This window comes from Corvus brachyrhynchos, unplaced genomic scaffold (assembly GCF_000691975.1).
Source record: "Corvus brachyrhynchos isolate BGI_N302 unplaced genomic scaffold, ASM69197v1 scaffold100, whole genome shotgun sequence".
Lineage (NCBI taxonomy): Eukaryota > Metazoa > Chordata > Aves > Passeriformes > Corvidae > Corvus > Corvus brachyrhynchos.
Genome location: NW_008236230.1, coordinates 2,360,625 through 2,360,998, shown reverse-complemented (window position 1 = coordinate 2,360,998; position 374 = coordinate 2,360,625). Strand labels below are relative to the sequence as shown.

At 58.8% G+C, this 374-nt stretch overlaps 1 protein-coding gene across 1 annotated transcript in view; it reads left to right on the top strand.

The window, feature by feature from the left end:
• Nucleotides 1-131: 131 nt before the first annotated feature.
• Nucleotides 132-374, top strand: part of LOC108449783 (chromodomain Y-like protein) — a 48,904-nt gene continuing 48,661 nt past the window's right edge. Inside the window, exon 1 of the mRNA XM_017746910.1 lies at nt 132-305. Coding sequence (XP_017602399.1) covers nt 282-305 — 24 coding nt within the window. The 5' untranslated portion in view covers nt 132-281. The remainder of the gene's footprint in view (nt 306-374) is intronic.

The following is a 374-nucleotide window of genomic DNA, read 5'->3' as shown; positions in this document are numbered from 1 at the left end:
AGGAACAGGAGCACCTCACTGGCATTTAACGAGCGGAGCTGCTAGTTGCGCTGGAGAGAGACGCGCAGGGAGGAGGAGGAAAAAGAAGAAGAGGAGGAGGAGGAGGACGGGAAGAGAAGAAGGAGGAGGGGAAGAGGAGGAGGAGAAGAAGAAAAAGAAGAAGAAGAAGAAGAAGAAGAAGACGAGGAGGGAAAAGAGGAGGAGGAGGCCAAACGGACACCAACTGAAACAAAAGTATTTCCAAACCAGCACCCAACTCCACCTTGTGAGGCTCCCCCAGCATGGCTTCCGAGGAACTCTACGAGGTAAGAGCCCCCGAGCCCCGCCGGCCCTGCCCCCGGCCCCGCTGGCCACACCACCCCACCCCCCCGCCC